This window comes from Lycorma delicatula, chromosome 5 (assembly GCF_047948215.1).
Source record: "Lycorma delicatula isolate Av1 chromosome 5, ASM4794821v1, whole genome shotgun sequence".
Taxonomy (NCBI): domain Eukaryota; kingdom Metazoa; phylum Arthropoda; class Insecta; order Hemiptera; family Fulgoridae; genus Lycorma; species Lycorma delicatula.
Genome location: NC_134459.1, coordinates 57,018,508 through 57,039,371, shown reverse-complemented (window position 1 = coordinate 57,039,371; position 20,864 = coordinate 57,018,508). Strand labels below are relative to the sequence as shown.

General features: G+C 28.8%; 1 protein-coding gene across 1 annotated transcript in view; it reads right to left on the bottom strand.

The window, feature by feature from the left end:
• Positions 1 to 3,136: 3,136 nt before the first annotated feature.
• Positions 3,137 to 20,864, bottom strand: part of LOC142324975 (uncharacterized) — an 82,504-nt gene continuing 64,776 nt past the window's right edge. Inside the window, exons 11-13 of the mRNA XM_075366172.1 lie at positions 20,332 to 20,535; positions 17,535 to 17,620; positions 3,137 to 11,614 (exon numbers count right to left, since the gene is read on the bottom strand). Of these exons, the coding sequence (XP_075222287.1) occupies positions 11,479 to 11,614; positions 17,535 to 17,620; positions 20,332 to 20,535 (426 nt within the window). The 3' untranslated portion in view covers positions 3,137 to 11,478. The remainder of the gene's footprint in view (positions 11,615 to 17,534; positions 17,621 to 20,331; positions 20,536 to 20,864) is intronic.

Here is a 20,864-nt window from a genome sequence, read left to right as displayed (position 1 = left end):
TCTAAAGCTTCAGCTTTGCTATAGCGCTATCTAGACTGGAAAACAAAAAAAAAACCAATATCCATGTAAAACATTTATTACTAGTGAACACTACTACAGTGTCCCATATAAAACGCAATCACTCATCCATGAAATTTCAAAAGTCAAGCTTACTCCCCTACTCGTTACTGAAATGTACTCGTCCAACATCTGAACATCGCAGTAGAACTCTACCGATAGTAACAACAATGAAATCATAACGTTCAGTGTTTTGCTAAAGACAAGATGGTGTTTTCGCTAGATGAACGTGTTTTCATTATTGAGTCGTACTTCAGTACGAAATCAGTGGTTGCAGTGCAAGATTTGTTTCGCCATAAGTACCCAGATAAACCAGCTCCTAACAAAACATCAGTATTAAGGTTAGTTGCAAAATTTAGAGAGACCGGTTCTGTTAATAACAAGGAACACAAAACATCTGCGTCAGTGTTGAATACAGATTTATTTCGGTTCATTGCACTCTTGGAAAAGGAAGATAGACACTGCTGGCTACAACATGACGGTGCAACATCGCACTACGCAGGTTCAACTTCTGATTTCGTTGAGGAATTCTTTGGTAATCGTGTAATCGGTCGAGGCTTGTGGCCACCAAGATCTCTAGATTTGTTTCTATGGGGTTACCTCAAAGAAAAAGCCTACAGCAACAAACCATGAACACTTGAACGCCAATATTGAACAAGCTGTATTAAATATCCAGCCACAAACTTTGAAAAAAGTTGCAAGAAACGCTGTAAAAAGAATTGAAGCTTGTATTCAAGAAGATGGCGGCCACTTCCAACATTTATTCTAAATGTAAGGTAATGGATGGTAATAATAAAAATTACATTTACATTTACACATGCCTTTTTATTATTTCAATACCTACCAATATAAGGTTGGGTTGCGTTTTATATGGGACACTCTGTATATTCAGAACTGTTTTATTTTAACTGAGAACAGTTCAAAATTTGTCCCAAAATTCCCCTTCCCAAAAATCTAAAAAGCTATCGTTTTATTTGTTGAATATTTAAAACTCAATTTTTTAAAAATATTTTCCTACAAATTGTAGTAGTGCAAGCGACCAAACAAAAAGAGAAATATTTTATTTTGAGACAATATTAGGGGTGAGGAAGCAGATCAAATTTTTAAAATATCGATTTTTTTAAAAACTTTTTTGATTTATTTAAATTTTTTAAATAGGTCATTTTTTACATAACTTAACAGAAAAGAAGTCTTCCTCAGTCATGACATTTCTACATGAATGGTTTCTTTCACTCTGACTGAGCAATAACTGAATACCAGTCATTAGGAATGTACACAATGTTTCCTGTACAAAACTGCTCAACTCTACCAAAATCACAATCGTTAGGCAAGTAAGAATGGGCACTTACTTGCCTAACGATTGTGTTAGGCAAGTAACACAATCGTTGTGTTACTTGATTGTGTTGGTGGTATCTTGTGTTTATGGTTCAGATGGTGAAGTATCTTAACATTGTTGTTCTCTTGTTGCACATAACGCATGCAAGTTAGCGCCATCTTAATGTTTCGATTTTGACCTCCACAACAATTACTAAATATGACAACTTTTCTGTTGGAGGCTCTTTGTTGTCAACGTTTAACGATGCAGGAGCCTATTTCTTGAGGTGAAGCATGGGAAATGGTAATGCTTTCTGCAAATCAAATGTAAAGGCTTATAAATTTGGGACTGATTTAGACACTTCAATTCCCTGATCCAATATTTGCCAAGCAAATATTGCCAATATTTGCAGAAGATTCAAATCTCTGCTGATTTCACGAGCTCTCTTTTCTCCAATATTTTCAGATAAATCAATTGTCATTTTGAAAATATTATATTTGACATATATATCTTTATTAGGCCTGTGAAAATGCCAATTAAAAGTTGGACAATAGATAGCTTCAGACATTGGTTTTACATTAATAAAAAGGTTTTACTGTACATAAAGTACAGTATTTTTTGTATAGATAGAAAATGTCTATCTATACTAATCAAGAATCGGTTTGCAGGAGAAACCAATTCTTAACAATGAATTGGGTAGACAACAGGAAACCAAATCTTTCTCAATTACGATTCGATTTAGACCCTAAGAAATATCCTAAATAAATTTGGACTCTAAGATTATGCAACATGAAAACAGAATTGACTGTCGTCTTTTGGATAAAAGACTAAGACTAAGACCGTCTACTAAGAATAATTGTAAAATATATCTTGAACATGACAGCATGCGCTAAAAGAACGACAGTAATTAATTAATATTGTGCAACATAGCTTCCCGCCCAAATGAAATTAAAAGAATAATGATGTCATATAGAATGTGTGCTTAGTAGTTTAAATTTACCCTTCTCTGTTTAGCGATTAGGTTTATTGATATAAGCTTATTTTCGTTAAGGAATCAAATAAGAGATGAAATAAGGAGAATTGTTGGTTAGATGAAGGGAATAGAGCATGCGTATTAGATGTGATGGGCTACTAAAGTTTACTAAAACTCGTAATCAACCGAAAAAGAATAGGAGTATGAAGAGAGATGAACCACTAAATATGGGTGAAGAAGAGAAAGAGAGCATGCACATTAGAAGTGATAGGCTTCTAAGTTTACTAAACATCATACTGAACCAAAAAAGAATCAGATGTTTACGTAAGGAGTCAAATAAGGGTTGCAAAAGAAGAATCAAAGATATTTAGTAGGTATGCATCAGTTGAGTCAAACAGGAGTATGAAGAGATGAACCACTCTAAACTTGGCTAAAGAAGAGAAAGAGAGCATGCGCATTAGAGGTTACAGTACTGCTAGCTGTGGTAAGGAAAAAATCAATGAATCGAACGAACGATTCTTTTTTACGATCCTTTGTGAGAATCGAATTGAAAGAATCAATTCCTGAAAAAGAATAGTTTATTCCACCACTACTTTGTATTAATGAAAATAGTTACAAACTGCATTTTCAATGGCTGGGCATTGATACAGTTTACCTCTGTGGTTACCGGGACTAAAAGTTTTAAGGAAATATTTCATCAATAATTCACTTAACTTTATACTACAATTTTGGCAATAAGGAAAGATAAAATAAAAAAATTCAGGATAGTAAAAGATATACTTGAATAAACTTTTTGTATTAAAACCATTTATATATTTTTTTGAACTTTTTTCTTTATTCCTGTCAATTGACAGAAAATGACAATACATTCAATTAAAAAAAAAAATAATAAAATAAACAAAATAATCAGTCAAAAGAACAATTCTAAGACTCATCATAGCTCCTAGAAATCTAATAACATATATTTTATTATTTTAAAAACAAAATATATAATTATTAATTGCAATTATTATCAAAGCAGAGAAACAGCACAGCTTATTATTTATCTCGCAACAAACATAATGCTTACAAAGTAAATTTATTTTTTAAAAATGAAATTAAAAAAACAAACATTTAAACATAGCTGTGCAATTAATAAAATTTTGAGCATAATTTAATTTTTAAAATACCACAATTATTATTCAGCCGTAATAAAATATTAAAAACAAAACTTTTTTAATCACAATACAGATATGACAGTAGATATTTATTACTAAAGCATTAATTAAAGTAACATAAAATTAATAAAACTTTTAAGATAACTTCATATAATTATAATTTTTCAAAAGAATTGATAAAAAAAATTAGGAAAATGTAATTAGATTCATACTCTATCATTTTCATTTATTGTTATGTTAAACAAATCTTACAGCATCCCCTTGAATTAAAAAATTAAATGTACAAGGAATATACAGTTACAATCAATTACAATCCAGAAATATTAAGGCGGAAAAATAATTAAAAATAAACAAATTTTATATAAATATAATTATATATATATATATATAATATATATATATATATAAATATTTACAATCACAGTTTTGAAATATATTCTTATACACTAGTAGGACAAAACGAACATATTTTTATTTTTTTTATATACGTATATATAGTAACAAACAGTTCAGTAACCTTTGTAATTATAGTACTATATTATATAATAATGCGTACGTACGTATTGATGCACTAACACTAATATAAACCTATCATTATTTATATTGATGTCAATTTAACCTGATCGAGTGTGCAACAACTACATTTTTATTTAAGATTTTTTAACAAAATAAAAGATAAGGTACTTTTTGTTTATAAATAAAATATATCACTTTATTTATTGTTTCTAATTAATTTAAATTAACATTAATTAAAATTAGTAACAATAAAAAGAAAATAAATATAGGTACAGCAGAAGTAATCGATGATGATTTCCTGTGATACCATGTTTTTGTGGTGCAGTATTAGGACGACAATGCTACACATGGTCTACAGAAGAAAACTTAAAAGATTTTTGCTCATATAGGAAAAGGTTGCGAGTTATGATTATTATCTTATTTTTTTAAAGAATTTTCTGATGATCTATATAAATAAAATATAAATTTACATTTAATTTTAATACCTTAGGGTATACCCCTTCTTTGCAATTGTCATACATGACAAACCGTTCCAATTGATCTTCTAATTTTTAAAATTTTTTTAAAAATTGTTGTCTTATCTGGTCCCCCCTCTACCAATATGAAGGCAGCACGTTGCTGGAGTGGCAGTGGTAAGGATGACTAGCCGTGCATGTCTTTTCTTCTTATTGTGTTAGTATGTACGTGATACAGTCCATTCTTTCTTTACTTTCTGTACTTTTTAATTACATGCATTAAACTTTCTTGTTTAAAACAAAATGTGCAATTTTTTGAGTTACCGGAGAGGTTGTTGATAATTCACATACCAACAACAAAAATATTTAAAAAAAACCTTATATAATAGTTCATTTCTAGCAGTTCAAAAGCTTATAAGTAAATCTGGAATACTCAGAAAAAATTAGGCCAAAATCAAAACAGGAAGGCTTCCCTGCTGTGTAACTCTGTGATCCTCAGATCGTAGTGTATGTGCAACTTTAAAAATTAAAATCAACATGAAAAACTCAAAATTCAATAATTTTATAGTTTGAATATCACAACTAATCTGATTTTATAAATGATCAACACTTAATGTTTAATAGAATATATAGTAGTATGAAATAGATTGGTTAAATTAATGTTTTCTAGTTACGCAAAACTACATTACCCTAAGAAAATTACATCCTTATGAAGTAGGATATCACATCTTTCTCTTCTTTATTAATCTTTACTGTTTATTCCTCAGAGGTACCATAGGAATTGTCAGCCATTGTCTTGCTCCATTCAAGGTCCCAATAACTTCAAATATCTCTTCCTGTTCAGGGTCTCTTCCCAAAATCATTGCTTCATTTAGTTAAAAAGTAAATATTTGCTGAATAACAGTGTTAATGCATTGTACAAGGAAGTAAGCAAATTATGCATCAGAAAACTTATGACATTTTTTATTTTGCATTATGAGTCAAAGTTTTTCAGTTATTTTCTTTTTTTTTTTATAAATTCAGCTATTATTACATATAATCTCATCCTTCACACAATAAGCAAACAAAATAACAATGTATATCTGCGAGTTGTGTAGATGAAACATTACTGAAAATATTGCTATGCATGACTTGTTGAAGGGGTTTGACCATGTAGAAAAAATTAATGTTCCATGAAACTGATATTCTATTAATAAAACTAGTTTAGATTTTAACAGTTTTACAGAATTTTTAAAAGTTTTCACATTAAGAAGATTTAAAACAAACTAACCATTATGTAGAGCACATATACTGAGTGTTGCTGGAAAATATTTGATGCTATGTAAAAATATGTCTTTCAATAAATCTTCATACATTTAAAAAGATGAAATTACAATTTTTAGATAATAAGCAAAACAGGTCAGTATACAAAATAAAGGTGACAAGAAACCATATAATAAATTATGTGGTTTCTAGTGACCATTCCACAAAAAAGAAGAAAAAGGTATTTAGAAAATATAATTAATCATTAAATAATTACAAGAGAAAAGGGCATTCATAAAATATGTAACTGTAGATTCTGATAAGCACAAAACAATATGTTGAAAATAACAACATGGAACAAACAAAAAAAAAACAATATCGACTAACAAAAAAATGTCATTGTTTCGAACAGATTTATCAGTTAAAATGTACTTTCATTTGATATCAACAATTTAAATATTTTTTTGGGTAATTAACACTATGTTATTGTAATTCTGTGTATGTTATAGTTCTATGTGTGCATGTTATTATAGCACTATGCTATAATAGTTGGTTAAGCAAACCATGTTATGTACCAAATTATACTTTACTGTTATACATCAAAGTAACACAAAATTTTAATTTTTCAAACAACCCTTCTATAGTTATTTGCCTAATCTTGCCATCAAATTCTGAAGAATTTTTAATATAATTAATTAAACCTAATCTATATTTAATTTTATACATAAAAAATTAAACTAACTGTATATACAAAGGAGTTCTTAGGTGATTTTTTAGTTAGGTGTAAAAATTAACAAGATTCAAAGAATTAATGCTTCATCATGTTTGAAAGCAGCAATACTTCATGTGTAACAATGGACCGATCAGCATCACACAAACATAGCACAAATAACAAACTGTAAGTATAACTGTTTCTGTAGCACCTTTACTTATTTATCTATATTATCTAATTTTAATATGGTCCAAAAGATTTATTTAGCCACACCTAAACACACTCACACACACAAATAAAATATACATATTTATTAAATTTCCATTTAAATGCAATTACTAATTTCTAAAATTTATACTAAAAAACACCATAAGCAAAATTATCAGTTAATAATGAAGAACAAATAATAACAACAATAAGGCCTTTATAAATGGAGTGCCAATTTACGTTTCATATATCATAATAATAAAGTCAAATTTATTATGAAATATTTAATAATAATAAATGTAAATACAATTTTATATAATCCATAAAACAGAAAAAAATTATTGCATAAAAGTGAAGCTGTAAATATAAAATGGCAACATTCAAAATGTTAATAACAAAGAAATGTATTTTTAAATCATTTTATTTACTTTTTTTATTGTTAATATTTCACCTTTTACCATAAATACAATATTACATATGGATATATAACAAATAAAATTTTCTCACTTTTACAAAATGATGAAAAATGGATTAAAAAAATAAATAACAAACACTCAATAACAATAGTAACAAATTAAAATGATCCTTTAAAATGAAAAAAAAAAAAAATGCTTATAAACTCCTGAAAATAGATAAGATAAATTCAGTAGTATAAAATTTGCAAATCAGAAAGAGAAAGAATAAACAGCACCCACAATTCACCACATCTATATTTCAATGATTACAATAATGACCTAATTATTCATAAAAAAATATCATATTATTAATTAAATAATGTATTTTAATATTCTTTGAAGAAATTATGTGAGATGAATTTATTATTGAACTTATGTTTAAAAAAAAACTTGTTAAAAAGCAAACAGAAAATTATAAAACTTGGGGTTTGCATAGATTTTTGCTCAGTGTACAGAGACTAGGTTATTGGATTTGATATAAACAATTTTTAATATTTATAATGCAAAATAGTATCTCTGCACCAAGCTGAACATTTTTATATTAAGTTTTTACACAACTGCAATTAGATCATCTTGCATGATATAAACTTCTGATTCTCTATCGTTCATATTGGAAGCAGAGTATTATATTGCATTTTACGTTTTGCACTAATTTTTATATTATAATTCACTGTCTATAATAAGAAAAAAAGACACATTATAATAAAAACAAATTATATAAATTGTCTTTCATATTTATTGTGTCAAAACAGTTGTACAGTAAATCAGGTATAGTTTTCACAAGGTTTTTTTATAAATAGTTAATAGACGCGATTTAATGAAAAATAAATTTTAAGACCTATTAATAAAGAAATTTTAAACTTGAATTTTATCATGAAACTTCATTATAGTAATATGAATTTAACTAGCATATGAATATGCTAGAAGCACATTTTAGAGGCAATTTAAAAAAAAACATGGAAATGTGATTAATACGTAGATAATTTGAATCTTTGGAGAACTGTAAAAAGATTAATACTAGTAATAAAATTAAGAAAAGAATATAAAAAAAAATTGCTGGATTTCATTACATAAAGAAAAGTTATGAAGGTAGGATAATAAAAATATAGGTTTGTAGAAGCAATTCTAACTTTCATGCCAGATATTTCTATACTATGCATAATAAGATATTTGTCTTAATTAAAATCATGTATCTCATAGTGCAAATTCATTATAAAATTTAATAGAGGCTTGTTATAATGCTAGTTCTTTTCTAAATTTATTTGTTTGTAATATGTTCCACTAAAATTATTTGGACATTAATACTATTTATAAAGAAATGAAGTATTTATTTGATTTTTAGAAAGGTAAAATACCTTTTGAAATCACTTTTCTGAAAGGTAGATCTTTGAAACCACGTAGCCCACAGTTTCCAACATAAAAAGTTACTTACACTGACCACCAAAAATTTCAGTGATAAGAAAAAAAATTAAACATATAACAATTAAAAATTGGAATAAAAAAAAAACTCTGATGCAATCCCTTTAACAATGGCTCACAGTGGCCTGAAAGGAAACAGATAATTCAAGAAATAAACTTTAGTCAACTAACAATAATAAATTAAAATATTAAACATGGGAGCCTTGCTTAAGGGGGATTTTTTTAAGTTACATAGAGAAAATCTCTATTAACCCCTAATTTATAACAGGAAATAGTAACTTAGGTAAAGTAAGAGTAATTGCAATTAACATGAAATTTGGTAACTGATTCTGCTGACATCAGCATTAAAATACTTGAAGTTTTAAATAAATAAGCTTTTGTTAAATTCTCAAGTTGAATGAATTTTATACATACACTAGAGTTTTTTTACAAAATTTTTGTTCGATCATATCATAAGAAAAAGTGATTGATTTTTCAAATTTTTTAACTCTCAATAAAGCCTAAGATATTTTTTATTTTACTTATCTAAGTATTTTTTTCCCTAAGGATTACATTGTAATAACATGAAGCATATATGTTCAAAAGCCTTTTTACATAACAGACATTAAAGTTCTCAAATACAAATTGAGAACTGTATTTGTATTTCACTGATTAGTTAAGTAAACTTGCACCTTATTCAATTATTCTAAAAAAAAAAAATTATTAATAAATATTGAACCTTATTACTGTAATTCTAGAATATATGATAACTGCTACGCTAGAGCTATTCAACAAAAAAATGTAAGAACCTAGATAATTAAAAACATACATATATGGAAAGTGTTATCCAAACTGAATAAATTCAAATAACTATTTCGGAAAAAACAGAAAATATGATATTTAAGAATTTTCAAACTAAAGGGAACATATAGAGTAATATTAAACTTACTTTGAATAACTTTGTTCCACTTTTAAAATTTGTACACTTATTACTGAAATCTCATCTACAAATATAATTTAGTTAAATGTATTTAGATGAAGAAAGGATGAGTATGAGATTCTAAACAGATGAAATTTACATACACATTTAGTTCTATGAAAATATATTACTTTTACAATGAGTAATATTAATGATTAACTGAATGAATGCAGTTTCATTTTTATGTATGTATGTATGTATGTATGTATGTATGTATGTATGTATGTATGTATGTATGTATGTATGTATGTGTGTGTGTGTGTGTATGTGCGTGCGTGCGTGCGTGCGCGCGCGCGCGCGTGTGTGTGTGTGTGTGTGTGTGTGTGTGTGTGTGTGTGTGTGTATGAAAACAGAGTATGAAACTTTATCTTTTCCAAGCAGTACTGGCTTTTGTCTGTACTTCATTTTTGTAAATATATTAAAAAACCATTGCCATGCGTAAACATAATAATGTAATAGCAATCATCTCAGTTATAATTTTGCAATAATAATACAATTGTGTAGATGGAAAAAATGTTGGTATAGAGATCACAAACTACCTCCATTAATTTTAACCTTATTACATTATCCTTAATACATGCTAATAGGAGTCAAAAGTATTTGAATGAAATATTTAGGCTGTTTTTTATTTACTCATATGATTAATCATATTTATATTATGTAATGTAACATAAAAATATTATAAGGCTCTCAATGGTGAATGTATGTCTGTACGATGTCAACTTGAATGTTTGCCTTAGAAACTGTACGGCTACATGATAGTACTAATTACTTTTAAAAATGAATTAACATAAAATTCATTGATATCTACAAGTTTAAAAAGGTAGAAAACTTAACGATGACCATTTTGACACAGAACTAGGTTTATGGAAACGGTGTGCATCAAATTAAAATGTAAGGTTTTACAATTAATTATAAACAAAATAGTGAGGTTCACTTAATACTATGAAATATAAGTAGGTGTAAACCGTTTAATTATTTTTAAGTAAAGATTCAGGAGGGCGCATAAAGATGAATAAGTACCTTTTTTCAAATAAATCAAGTAATCTGAATAACAGACTTGAACACTGACTTTAAATAGAATTTCTGAAAGATGAAATTAACAATAACTCTGTACATATCACAAATAAATCTATATACTAAGTTCTGTAATTTGAATAGGGTAGAAAACTGACCGGAGCAATGTGCAACCGATATAAAAATTCCTATACAGATTACAAATGTAAACTCTTAAGTCTCTGTATATGACATATACATCACACGTATTGTACATACATAATAAATATAATTTCTTCTGATCTTCAAACTACATTAATTATAATAATATTAGCATTACTGATGACAAAAAATTACAGATACACATTCTAAGGCATAATTTAAATTTTGTGTTTTAGATTTTTATAATAATAATAATAATAATAATAATAACTATAATATGTAATAAAAGTAATAGTAATAATAATATTAATAAAGATATAAAACTGGCTTAAATTATAATAATCACTAAAAGTCTTGATTCAAATTAATACTTTTCCCCCACAAATATTATTTTTTTTAATGTACAACAAAAATTGTTAAAAAATATTATCGACCTGAATATTAATTGTAAATAACATTTATATAAAAAAAGGTTAATTTAACGCTACACGCATAATACATTATAACACACTCCTCACTACAGAACAGACATATAAGAATATTGCTTTAAATGTAGTTTAGTTCACTTTATTTTTTAATCATATTTTCTGCTATATCACCAAGTGGTATTGTATTGTAATGAACTGTATTATTAATAAGAACTTCATTAAAAGTAATAAATATTGAATTCAAATATTTATACATATACAAAATGCAAGAAATAATTACAAATAAAATTATAATAAATTGCAAATTATTTAGTTCATTGTTTTTATTTATTTTATTTCATTTCATAATCTTTAATGTATGAGAGAAACATATGAATGAAATATTATTGAGACTTATCTGGGGGAAGACAAAAGTTTATCGTAGGGTCAAGTGGGCGTCAAAGGATTTACATCTTTGTTCAAATTTGTCTCTATGTCAACACGACAAATAGGGCACCGTTTATTTGATGATAACCACTGATCGACACACTCTACGTGGAAAAGATGCATACATGGTAAACGTCTGAAACATATACAGAACAATATGTATCTATATATATATATATATATATATGTATATTAAATATGAAACAAAGAAATGTGTAAGAAAAGATATTAGATTATAAATAAGAAAAAATCAAAATATAACAAAAAATGTTTGTTTTCCTGATTAGTAGTGAGCAATGATTTACTTTTATTATTCATAACATCTACGAGGTTCAGAAAATAACCTAACATTTTTAATTACGCGCCAACAAAGATATATAGTAATGCGTGGTTGGCAGCATTGTGTTCCACATAACAAAATGCTCTTGGATTGTTGATATCTTGTTTAGTTTTCTGTTATTGTTATTTGAGTGCAACGTGTTTAGGTCTTAGTAGCAATTTTTGTATTGTGCGATTTTCAGGAGCAAAGACACAACATAAAATTTTGCGTGAAACTGGGGAAAATCACAGAAACGTTTAGACTTTTAAAACAAGCTTATTAAGATGATGCTTTGGGTCATACACAATGTTACAAGAGGTTTTCACAATTTAAAAGCAGTCGTCAATCAATTGAAGATGACCCTCAACCAGGAAGACCTTTGACTTCAACTGAAGGCACCCGTGTTCAGAAAATCAACGATCTGGTGGATGCAAATCACCGACTGACTGTTGGAGAACTTGCAGAAGTTAGCATCTCAACTGGATCATGCCATGACATTTTAATTGAAAAACTGAACACACATCGAGTTGCAGCAAGTCTGTTCCTTGTTTGATGAACAAACAGCAGAAAGAACATCAAATGGTTGTTTGTCGACAACTTCTTGAACAAGTTGAAGATGATGAAACATTCAAGCATCATAATGGGAGATGAAAGCTGCATTTCTGGCTACAACATCAAGACAAATGTTTAATCATCACAATGGATTGGCAAAGGATCTCCATGCCTCACAAAAGTCTTGATCCATTGTCAAAATGATGCTCTTTATTTTTTTGATTTTAATGGAATTGTGCATTTTGAATTCTTGCCTCAAAGTGAAACACTGAATTGTGCATACTATCAAGGGGCATCTTACAACAGTTATGTGAAAAAATCCACAAAAAGAGACTAGAATTGTGGCGAAACAATTCACAGTTCCTTCACCAAGACAATGCACCTGTACATTCAGTGTTGTCAATTTGTCAGTTTTGTGCCAAAAAACAGATGACTGTCCTCCTCCCTCAGCCTTCCTACTCACCAGACCTGGCTCCTTGTAATTTTTTCTTATTTCCAAAATTAAAATCAGTGATGAAAGGTCATCATTTTCATACTATAGATGGCATTGAAACAAACTTGTCGTGGACCTTAAAGGCCATTTCAAATGAAGCTGTCCAAGAAACACTGCTTCGCGAAATGGAAGCACCACTGGGAAAAGTATGTGAATAGGAGAGGAGAGTACTTTGAAGGGAACAAGAACCAATAATCTGTAAAATTAATAATAAAGATTAAGTTCGGTTATTTTCTGAACAAACCTCGAACATAACACCTTGACATGTTTGTATAGCAGCTCTTTCTTTAACTCTCTATTACTGTGATAAATGTTTTCTTATGAGTGTTTTGTTGTCCACTGGCTGAACAGCAGATAACCTCTACAAACAGCAACAAGGTGACGGTTGAGTAATAGTAATGTCCATGAAATGTTTTAATAACGGCCACATTTTTCTCTGCATGTCTTTAAAATTCTTGTCAATCTTTAAAATTATGTCTTTAATTTTAAAGATTGATATCAGTATCAAAGCTGTTCAGTGAATGATTTATGATGCCAGTCAAAAATGATGAACTGGTAATGAATAAGTTATGGTTTCAGCAATTTCAATCATCTATGTTAAATCTTTAATTGCCCTCTTTAATCAATTTTTTTAATTACAGCTCTCAGTTCGGAATGTTAAAATTACATTAAAAATATAACTATTTTACATTAAACTGATTGATTTTCTACAAAGCTAATTATAAATAACTGAAGTAAATGATCTAACTAAAACAGTTCCTATCCAAGGACAAAAGGGCCTACATGACAAAATCAAGGAAACTTAACCGTACTACATCTAGATATAATAATACAAGTTGTATAAAAATATACATACATATATATATATATATATAATGTGTATATAACATATATTAATATAATAGGAGTTTCAAAGTTTTACAATTCTCTAACATCTCTTAACTTTACCTTACAGTAATGAATCAAAAATAAAATGAAAGAGAGAGTAACTCTTACAGTTTTTCTCTTCAAGCATTCAAAGTGAGCACCTTTCATCATGCAGCATACATATGACTAACAGGGGAGTTTGTTTTATACTTGAACTAGCATGTTTGGAGTAAGTAATGGAAGCTACAGTTGCTAGGCCTCGAACTAGGCTAATGAAACTGCTACTGTGCTCCGAACTGGGTAGATGAGCAAGTAGCGGAGGTGCATACACAAGATCCTTTATAAAACCCCAAAGGAAAAAATCACATGGGTTCAGATAACATGACCTTGGAGGCCACCGCAAACAAGTTATCATTTGGACCATGCCAACTGATCCAGTAGTCAGAGAAACACATCATTCAACCAATCCTGTATAGAATTCTGCCAGTATGGAGGCACACAATCTTGCCAAAGTGGAGGTGCATACACAAGATCCTTTATAAAAAACCCCAAAGGAAAAAATCACATGGGATGGGTTCAGATAACATGACCTTGGAGGCCACCGCAAACAAGTTATCATTTGGACCATGCCAACTGATCCAGTAGTCAGAGAAAAACATCATTCAACCAATCCTGTATAGAATTCTGCCAGTAAGGAGGCACACCATCTTGCCAAATAAAATTCTCTGTCCATCTTGCAGTAGAGGAAAGAACCATGTACACAGCATATCTAAATAAGAAACTTCAGTTATGCTTGCTTCAATAAATAGCGGCTTGTAAACTTGCCATCAGGATATTGCACAGAAAACATTTAATTTTGGGAAGTTCCTTTTGCACAGTAAGAGGAGGAGTTCATGGAGATTTTCTGATACACTTATATGTAGTCATTAGTCTTTTAAAGCCTTGTAACCGCTGTAAACGGTATGTGTTTCTGTAAACACATATGTGTTTCCTTAAATATAGTAATCACTGGCATTGCTAGTTCATGGCTGGTTTTCCTAACAGATTTTTTTTAAGACTACCCAAAAAAGATTTCCTGAAATGTTTAACATTCTCTCACAATCCTCAGTTGTTCCGTTCTCTTCCCTCTACACAGACATCTGATCGTTTCAAACTGATTATGCCATCAACAAATGTTATTGTCACTTGGAGGATCACAAATAAACTTTCTACGGAACACAAGTTGAACTGTAACTACAGATTCAAATTGAATCTGCTACCACAGATGACGTCCTGTTCAGAAGTCGCAATCTTTGCTAGTGGAACTGTGAAGTGGAATAATACGGAATCAATCTACAGTCACATCCACAACTAAAACTGTCTTTTTTATCTCTCTGATACTAGGCTTAAATCAACACTGTAACCTCATCCAAGGCATATAATAACAAATTAAAACACTGATATTCTTTTCTTTTGTACACCCGATGGTTTAACAAGAAATGAACACTAGGGATATTTATGAATTTGTTATTTATTTCAATTATCAATATCAGATATATCCTATAAATATACAAAAAGTTTAATCTATTACGTTTGTTTTCAATTATGATCAGTTCTCGTAGATGGGCCATTGAACATGACCAGGAATTTTTTTTTGTGAATATTGCTTTTGCATTATCATTGCCCAGGTCAAAATAATAACAAGAGGCTCTTTCTAGGATAATAAAATAAGGTTAAACAATGATGAAAACCAAGATAATAATAGGAATAAAACTGAACTAGTAAAGAAATGCAACAGTTAGAATATATGTACCGTGAATAACAAAATAATATCAAAATTTATGACGGGTTAAATCTTATTAAGTATTCTAATTCTTTTTAGAAATAACAATATCCGGTCTAGTGCATTCCTGTCATTTCCTAAGATGCACCATATGTCTCTCAGCAATTTAAATTTGCAACGTAAGGCCTCATAACATATGCAATCCACAAGGATGTGATGCACAGAAACAGCAGTCGCAATGGATGCACAGTGGTGCACTGTCCGCTGACATCAGGTATCCATGAGTAGCTCCGGTTTGTCCTAATCGCAAATGGCACAGGACGACAACTTCCTTTCAATGAATCTTTCTGTATGAAGAATCTCAAGGTAACACTGTACCTTTGATGTGTCAGAGTTTATCCACTGTATTGGTCCAGTCACGTTGCTACCTTCTTCGAAGTGTATGTTTAATGGAATTAATAAAAATCGGTAATTGTAATTCAAGTGGTAAAAAAAAAGTTAGCTATATATATCGTTAGCAGCGGAATCTGCACATACATTACAAAGGATTTCTGCATGGTTAGGAATCCAGCAGCAGGAATTCACCTGTGTGTTGTGACAATTTAATTCAGCAATTGTATTATGTATTTCGGTACAACAGGATGTCTGAAATACAAATCCTCTAAAGCTTGGAGAGCACTATACGAATTGACACAGAAAAATGAGATAAGTATAATTAATTGCAAAACTAAAAGTGGTTGAAAAAATTCAATAAAGATCCCTTTTAACAAATCTAAGTGGCATTGAGCATAAAACCAATGTTGTATTATTAAAAATTAGACTAGAACTGACAATTTGATAATAAATAACTTTGTTAAAACAGGTTTTAAAATATGTAACACGTACATATGTAATATGTACACTGAATCGCATGATAAACTTTTACTTTTTCATTATGCCATCAATATCACACTAATTTTAATAATACTATAATACATTTTAACAGTACAGACTAAAACTACAGCTATTGTTGTTCATCTCTGATGAGATACAGGAACTGGTTTATTAATATTACTTGTCTGTTCAAATTTTTATCTTGGTTCACAACCTTAATATTGAAATTCTATTCCCAAGATATTCTAGGTATTATGTAACCATCAGATTATAAGGAATTACTGTTATTATAATTATTGTGATTTCTTCAGTGGAATGATCAAGACAAGTCCTGATTGCTAGAATCCTTAATAGCAGGGCATTTTTCATATGCTAGAAAATTCATTAAAATCCTTCAGTAACTGTTGTTGGAAGTCTGGCTGTTGTTATTATATATGTAAATAAAATTATTATTGCAGTAGTGGCAAAAAAGTTGAGTTGTGCCATCTACATTAGGGTGTAAAATTATGAAAAATACTTCAATTAAGGTAAAAGAAAAATGTGTAATTAAGTTTATAAATACACTGACATAAACTATAGGTTTATCTCCCAGGGTAGGATCTAACCGATCATACTTATTATTAAACAGTTCAGTTTCTCAATTTTTTATCTAATTATATTTTTAGTTACACATCCAGTGTCTACATAAAGAAATATAAAAAATGGTATCCTGAATTTGAAATATAATTTTAATATTGAAGATTTAAATTTATAAATAATGGTAAACTATAATTTTTAATATAAAAAACTACTAATTTAACCTCTCTTTAATAAAGACGTGTTAGTAAATTGTTTGATGATGATGAATTTGGCCACAATAGATGTTATTTAATTATAATTCTTTTAAAAGAATTTACCTATATACTCAATATTAAATCTCTGCCATAAGTATTTTTAGTGACTATGGTCATTTCATTTATATACACAGCCTATTCCAAATCTAGTAAATCAGGTTTACCATATAATCTTACTTATATTTCATTCATTTATGCTTTGCTTTCTACTAATTAGAGTTAAAAACCTACTAGTTTTGAATTCACTTATATATATATATATATATATATATATATATATATATATATATATATATATATATATATATATTAACCATTTTTACATAACACAGAAATAAACTGAGTGATATTACACACCTGACATCTTCAGAGTCTTCAAATTCAGATAAACATATGGTACACTTTTCTGTAGTGTCTTCTAACTCATCAGTAGCTCTCTTTACCTAAAATAAAAATATAAATCATTCTGATAAAAAATAGCTCAACTTTAAATAGAACACAACATATAAATAATACACAAAACATTTTGGAGACTTTCAGCCACAAAATGTGTTACTGAAAAATATAGGTAAATTACACTTTCATCTGTCATCATTCATTCAATTGGTTTAATGCACTTCTTTCTGATCCTTTAACAATCCGATCTCAGACTATACCTCCTACATCCTAAATTTTCAATTACTATTTCAGTCATTTTGTATTTGTAATTTTTTATAGTTATTATTCTCTATGTTTTTGACAACCAAATTGAACAGCCAGCATGTTCAACAATTGTCCTGCTAAACTTGTTTTTTATTTATATATATAATATTCTACCATAAACCACTTAATTTCATACTTTCCATTTGATTATTTAAATTTCTTTTTAGCAGCTTGGGACTGTTTGTCTGATTGTCCCAGATAGAGGGTGATATGTATTTAGGTTTCTATTACTTTACATTGGGTTTCTTTCACAAATCTTTAATAGAATCGAAGTAAATTTCAATACAACTTAAAAAAAAACTCAACAAATATATAATATATAAATAACGTAATAATATTACATATAAAACTTTACTCTCTTTCTCTTTTTCTGTTTAGCTTCTGGAACCACCAAGGTATTTTACTTCAGAGGATGATACGTATGAAAGTAAATGAAGTACTTCATGAAAGTATTTTTGTGGGATCTCACATCCTGTCATGATTGAAATAATTTTGTTATTGCATAAAAATATTTAAAATAATAAAAATTGTGTATTAATTTGCACCAGTGCAACTATTTGTTGCAATTTTTATGACAGTCTCTGGCAACAGAAATAAAAAATACAACAGATAGCAGCACTCGTGTAAATAATTATACAATTTTCATTACTTTAGTATTTTTATTATGCAATAACAGAATTATTTCAATCATGCTTGTAGGGATCCTGCAGGAGTACTTTCATGAAAAATTAAGCCAAGTATTATCTCAATAATCTGTACTAGGTGGTTTATTTAATTGAGTTTAAGTATATAAAATAATGAACATTTTTTCACATATAATCCTTTTTAATACTTATAATATCCCTCCATATAATACTTTTAATATCCTTTTTTAATAGTGGAAAGAAGTGAAAATATCACAGGGTTATCAAATCTGGTAACTATGGAGGATATGAAATAATTTCAAATTTTAACTTCATAAGGATCTTTGGTGATTAAACACAATGTGTGCTGCCGAAGTGTTATCATGTTGTAGAATTATTGGCTCCATGGATTGTCAAACACAACAAGATATCTTCTAAGGTGTTTTAATGATAATTTTGAATCAATTCTTCTACTTCCTTTTGGTGCTTCTCATCAGTCACAGAAATTGGTTGATTACAGCGAGGTTAATTCTAGACATTCATTTTACTAGCTTCTGATACACAAATTTTATAACCTAGCTGCCTACAGTACTTCGATCAACAGTCACCATAAACTTCTTTTTGGCAAAGATGAATGTAACTTGTTTACTTTTTTTGCTGTTAAAAATTAAATCACTGAACGTAGTTTTAAACACATTGAAATAGCAAGGGAACTTGATTCCATAACAATGGCAAGTGACAGAAAATGAGTGTGGTTCAACGAGTTTTGGAATGTTAATCATACAAGAATGAAGCTTGAAGCTAGAAGATGATGGCAGCACCTGTAACTTTTTTGTCCTGTTATTTAGCAGTGTACATTACAATTTGGTCGCCTCTCATAAAAATGATTGCAAATGAAAATAGTAATCTGGAACTATAAATATTAAAAAAATTATACTCCATAGCAATTTATTTACAAAAAATAAAAAAATAAACAGAATACAGAATTCTGCAAACTATATAATCTACATCTTACAGATATGTATGTAATAGGATTGCTGACTTAACTTTTATAAAAAAAATCCAAATACTGAATTAAGCAAAATAAACAATCTTGAAGATATGCATAAAATTTAAGGGTTTAAAACCAACTGTACAATCCACGTTCAAATTTTGTATTGTTTGTAGAGGGAAGACAAACTTCATTGTATAAGCCACAATTTTCTGGTTATAAGAAATTCAAATTAACTGCCAAAACACAAGTTACTTGGTTGTAAGATAAGAGGATTAAGTGAAATACATTTTTTTTTAGTTATAATTGATGAAAAATTACACATTATGTTATGACAATTAAAAAAAAAAAGTTTTTGATCCATTTGCATAGCCAATCCATAAACAGTGTAGAGATGAAAATGGAGATGATGAAAAGCACAAGAAAAATTATGAATTTTTTTTTAACAAGGCATGATAAATTCACATGAATTCTTGAGTCTGTAGATGTAACTTGGAAGTTAAGTATGTGGATTTAATGTCCATCTGAGGAATAAAATGTTAAAATTATTTCCTTAACTAAAGTCTACCAATAACCAAGGAGTGAGACAAGCAGAGTGAACTCATGTCAAAAGCTAAAGCCACGGAGCAGATGCAGCTTACATCACTCCCAATCACTTTTAACTTCCATTATGATTCAAAACGAGCATCAATTACACATAAAAACTAGACACAATAAACATTTACATTTAATAGACACAATGAAAAAATAATATAAGAAAATTTTTTTTCTTAAACATTGTAAGACTATAATTTTTAAAGTAATTTAATATAATTTTTATTATATATATTATACATACCCGTTTATATTTGTGTGGGAATGTGAACCGTTCTATTGTATCTTGGCTAGCACCTCTGTTAATACATGCTAATCTCCTTTGCTCAACAACACGCATATAATCTTCAAGACGATACGCTGTATGTCTAGCTGTTAGGAATGGTAGTGGCATTAAATCTGTAGGCAGTACAGGAGGGAACACTAATTCTTGTGGTCTTGTACTACCCTGAAAAAAAATTAAAATAAACATTAATACACAGATATCATACAACAATTTTTTAAATAAATAAATAAACAATATATATTCAAAATTATATGAAGCTCATAAATTGTTGATGTTCATAAAAAACGGAGACCATAAGATTAATTGATAAATTAAATCTCTAAAATAATGCTTCTATAAAACCTGGAATGCTTCAGCAAGTAATGTCTAGAAAGGACAAAATCCCAATGGATGAACCCATGTTTAAATAAATTAGTCGCTACAGATTAAAAAATTTAAATATTACAGGAAGCAGTTTTACTGGAATACTACTGAAATTTTTTTCTGCAGTG